We start from the raw sequence: 5,099 nt of genomic DNA on the forward strand, positions 1-5,099 counted from the left end.
ATTCATGTTATGGGTATTTTTATACAAAGGAATTTTTTTTGTGCCTGTTGAAAATTAAAGTTTACTGACGTAGCCATAAAAAAATGTTGCTTTATTTATCTGACCATATTGGAATGTATTTGTTAGGTTTTCAGTCAATTAAATTTGGTTCAATCAACAATATGTGGTCATTTTTAAAATTTTCAATGAACATTCGATCAGTCCGGCCCTCGGCTTGCAGCAAAATTTTTTATCTGGCCCTCCGTCCATTTGACTTTGACACCGCTGACTTAGACTGTGGCTTTGGTGACTGGTTGGTCCCGTGCCAAAATGTTCAAGACCATGGTGAGGTTTATTTAATATTTTACACCCACTTCAGTAAGGCACCCCACCCCTGCATCCTTTGCTCATCTTGATTTGATAAGCTACTGGTGATAGTTTGTCAATAATCTTGTATGCTTCTGCCCACTCTTGTCGGACCTTGTGTGAGAGGTTTTTGGGGGCTTGTGGAGTGTTAGCGCTTGGTTGCGTGAACAAATGGTACCACACTCAATCGCCTACCTGGAACTCGGTTTACGTGATTGTCTTCTCATAAAAACTCATTTTCAATCGAGCTGGGATGTGCTAAACATAATAAAAAATAGAATAGGGTAATTTGCAAATCATGTTCAACCATTTCATTGAATACGCTACAAAAACAAGATATTTAATGTTCAAGTATTCATTCATGTACTGTTTTTAGCAAATAAACATTTCAGAATTTTATGGCTACATAAAAAGCTGGGATAATGTCATGTTTTACATAAACGTTTGGGAAATGAGGACACGAATTGTCACAGCTTTGTAGATGGAATTCTTTCCCATTCTTGTTTGATCTACAGCTTCAGCTAGTCAACAGTCCCACGTCTCGGTTCTTGTATTTTCCGCATCACAATGTGCCGCACATTTTCAATGGGTAGACAGGTCTGGACTGCAGGCATAACAGTCTAGTACCCACCCTCTTTTACTCTGAAGCCACACTGTTGTAACACGCGCAGAATGTGGTTTGGCATCGTCTTGCTGAAAAAATCTGGTTCGTCCATGAAAAAGAGTTGCTTGGATGGCAGCAGCTGCTTCTCCAAAACCCATATGTACCTTTAGTCATTAATGGTGCCTTCACAGATGTGGAAGTTAGCCATGCCATTGGTATTAACATAGCCCCACGCCATCACAGATGCTAGCTTTTGAACTTTGTGTCCATAACAGTGCATATGGTTCTTTTCCTCTTTGGCCTGGAGGCCACGACATCCACAAAAACAATTTGAAATGTGGACTCATCAGACCACAGAACACTTTTCCACTTTGCAGCAGTCCATCTTAGATGAGCTTGGGCCCAGAAAAGGTGGCAGCTTTTATGGCTGTTGTTGATAAATGGCTCTTGCTTTGCATACTAGAGTTTTAAGTTGCACTTATGGATGTTTCACAGAACTGTATTTAGCAACAATACTGACACTGGTTTTCTCAAGTGTTCTTGAGCTGATGAGGTGATATCTTTAACACATTGATGTCGGTTTTTGATTCAGTGCCCTTTGAGGGATTGTGGGTCATGGACATTCAATGTTGGTTTTCAGCCTTGACGCTGACATGGAGTGATTTTTCCAAGTTCTCTGACAATTTGATAATATTATGGACCGCAGATGATGAAGTCCCTAAATTCCTTGCAATTGTTAAAGAACATTGTCCTTAAACAATTCGACTATTTTCTCACGCTGCTGCTCACAAAGAGGTGAACCTCGCCCCATTTTTGCTTGTCAATGCAAATCTCCTGGAGTACCCAACCGTGGCACCCACCTGTTCCCAGTGAGCCTGTTCACCTGTGGGATGTTCCAAACAGGTGTTGAGCATTCCTCAACTTTCTCAGGCTTTTTTGCCACCCGTCCCAGCTGTTTTTTAACATGTTACACACATTAAATTCTAAATGAATATGCACGCACGCGCACACACACACGCACACACACACACACACACACACACACACACACACACACACAAAGTACAATATAAAAACTCCAGTAAAGTTGAAAGTTGTGTTAAACAGAATACAATGATTTGCAAATCACGTTCAACCCATATATACTTGAATGCAATACAAAGCAAGATATTTCGTGTTTAAACTGATAGACTTTATTTGTCATTTTATGTTTTTATATTTTATAATTGTATTAATTAGTCTACCACATTCGTGAAAAAATGTTTCCCAGTTAGTCACACTGCTTATTTGTAATGCCTAATACATGTAATGACAGATATGTTGAACCGATCAAGTAGTATGCTGATTAAAAACAAGTGTATAAATGTCTCTTCTCAGATGAAATTTTGCAGACAGATCTTCCTCTGTGTGCAGCACAAATTGGCACTGAACTCCAGAAGCAGTTTGCCACCCTACCAGGTTGGTTTCTTTTCTTGCTCTCCTGTACTTTACATTGATGTTTTCTCATATAAAGACAAGTCTTCCTGTTTGGACGACACTTCAAACTATTTCTACTCAAGATGTGCACAAGGACCACAAAATGAGGCTATGCATTGGGTTGCCATGACGATAATGACTGCTCCGTTGACGCTAAATGAATAATTTATCACTGTGATTATCCGCTGTGCAACTTGAGCCACCAGTTTGTTTATCTCTGTCCCCTTTTTTGATTTTTGAAATGTAGCTTTTGTACACACTGGTGATATTGTACATATGGGTGAGAAGATTAAAATGTTACAATTACGCCTAGTTCTATTCTGCAAATATGCAAAGGGAAGAGCTGGGGGCGTTTCTTGTACATTTGGTCTCTCCTGTGTGACTGCTAAATGCTCAGCATCCTCTCCAGCCCACATCAGCACTATGCGGTGGTTCATTGCAACTGCAACTTTTACCGTGTTCACCTCTGCCTTACAGGGGGCCGCGGGACTGATGGCAGCCCCATCGTCATCTTCCCAGAATTCCCAACTTTCTGCGAACTGGAAGAGGATGAGATCAAAAATGTGCTTTACTACCTCACAACAGTGCCCAGGTCAGTTTCAGGTTTTGTTGGCACCAGCGTATGACACCAACAGGTGACGGCACAAAACCACAGTGCTGCCTGAAAGATGACATCACTCATGGTTTAAAAATAGATACTAGAGCAAACCTGGAAGATAAAACACTGAATTTTGTGTAACAAACATAGAATGCATGTGTGCGTGCGTGTGCGCGTGCGTGTGCGCATGTGTGCGCATGTGTGTGTGTGTGTATCTAATCTATCTATCTATCTATATATCTATCTATATATCTATCTATCTATCTATATATCTATCTATCTATCTATATATCTATCTATCTATCTATATATCTATCTATCTATCTATATATCTATCTATCTATCTATATATATGGTAGACTTTCTGTGTGTCTGTCTTTTTTTTTTTTTTTTGCGACAATCGCTTTTCATATACTGCACCCCTCTGCGAGTCCCCTCCCTTTTTCCCCCACTTGCTCTGTGCACCCAATTGCCGATCTGGCTGCTCTCTCAAGCGCTGATTGGCTGTGGGGGAACAGTATGATGCAGAGCTTGTCTCTAATTGGCTCAGTATGAGGTGCTGCTGGTAGAGGAGGAGTTGGAGGAGGGGGGATGCTCTTGAAGGATGAGGACAGTGCCCTCTCTTCATCTGCTGCAAACACATAATCAGCGATGCAGGACAAAATGGAATGATGGAAAATAAAGGAATATTTCCAGGTCATAACATTGGAATATTGATGATAGAGGTGATTATTTTTTATTTTATTTTTTAGGACTGGAATTACTGTATATGGATTATCGTATTTCATCTTGAATGGTTTGAATTTTTATCATTGTTGGGATGGATTGAAGATTTACTGCTGCTGCTGCATTTGCTAGGTAGCATTTCGATAACTTGTATGCATGTATGTGCTCATTTAAAATTGTTAGACACCCCGTAAGGGTATTACTCCCACCCAGTATTTTCATTTATGTTCACATTGTGCGTTGTTTGGTTTTTCCTCTTTTGTGCATGCGGGATTGCCAATGTCTGGCCAGGCCTTGACTGAAAAGATTGGCTTTACATATATAATTGCACACGCACACACTCACACGGACGGACACCTGCATTATCATGATGAGATTTCTGCATATGGCACTGTTCCTGAAACCGATGCCGATCTTGCTGCATTCGCAAAAAGGCAGAGCCAAGGTTGCCATGGTGATTTTGGGGCGCTCAGTCACTGCAAAACTGCCAATTGCAAACATATTGCTGGCAGCAAGTTATTAAAACCTCTGCTCTTTTAAAGCATTTGACTCCCAACACACACACACACACACACACACACACACACACACATGCGCACAAAGCCCAAATAAAGTCAAAATAAAATGACGAGATGATCAATTTATAAACTACTGTACTTAACACAAATCTCAGGGATATTTTATGCAAGAAAAAAAAGGAACAAACAAACAAACAGCATGCTCTTTTCTTTTGCAGCATTGCCACATCAGGAGTAGGATTCATTCTAGTCATCGACAGGCGACTGGACCGATGGGCCGCTGTAAGGTCTACCCTGCATCGAATCGCAGTAAGATACTGTATGCAAGCATGAGCATGTGGCGTGTGTGTGTGAAGCCATAGGGCAACTTTGAAAATGCTGGTTTGGCTGTCGGTCTCTGCATGCGTCCACAATCATCGCTCTTTTCACTTGACTCTTGTATCTGCGGGCATTCTTTTGGCCTACTAGCCCACTTCAACGGCAGGTGTCCAACCTTCAGCGGGCACTAGAATAGAGAATTGAAAGAGAAATCTATCTATTAACCACTGTTAAGCAGCACTTGCTCATTGGGGGATGCGTTTTTAGCAGAGCACATACATCTGTTGTCAATATGTTAATCCTGTGCAACACTGGTGAGCTTGTTAGGTGTATGCATATGTATGCTAATATATGCTAATTGAACACCAAGATCATCAGGCTCTTGTTCTCCCTTACAGCACAATTTCTGCACACAAGAGGATTATTACCGACTGGTCCATTACATTTGTGTATATAATGATAAACTGTTTTTTTTGGGGGGGGGGGGGGGGGGAAAGATTTGTTTCACCTGAAG

General features: G+C 41.0%; 1 protein-coding gene across 9 annotated transcripts in view; it reads left to right on the forward strand.

Annotated features, from left to right (window-relative positions):
• The window catches only part of mcf2la (mcf.2 cell line derived transforming sequence-like a), a 60,003-nt gene that overhangs the window by 37,876 nt on the left and 17,028 nt on the right, over window positions 1-5,099 (forward strand). For all 9 annotated transcript variants that reach the window (XR_002169255.1, XM_019878417.1, XM_019878413.1 and 6 more), the window contains 3 exons: window positions 2,327-2,407; window positions 2,903-3,017; window positions 4,486-4,576. Coding sequence is in view for 8 of the 9 variants with exons in the window: in XM_019878417.1 (XP_019733976.1) it covers window positions 2,327-2,407; window positions 2,903-3,017; window positions 4,486-4,576 (287 nt within the window). In the remaining variant the exon portion in view is untranslated. The remainder of the gene's footprint in view (window positions 1-2,326; window positions 2,408-2,902; window positions 3,018-4,485; window positions 4,577-5,099) is intronic.

This window comes from Hippocampus comes, unplaced genomic scaffold (genome assembly GCF_001891065.2).
Source record: "Hippocampus comes isolate QL1 unplaced genomic scaffold, H_comes_QL1_v1.1 scaffold345, whole genome shotgun sequence".
Classification (NCBI taxonomy): Eukaryota; Metazoa; Chordata; class Actinopteri; order Syngnathiformes; family Syngnathidae; genus Hippocampus; species Hippocampus comes.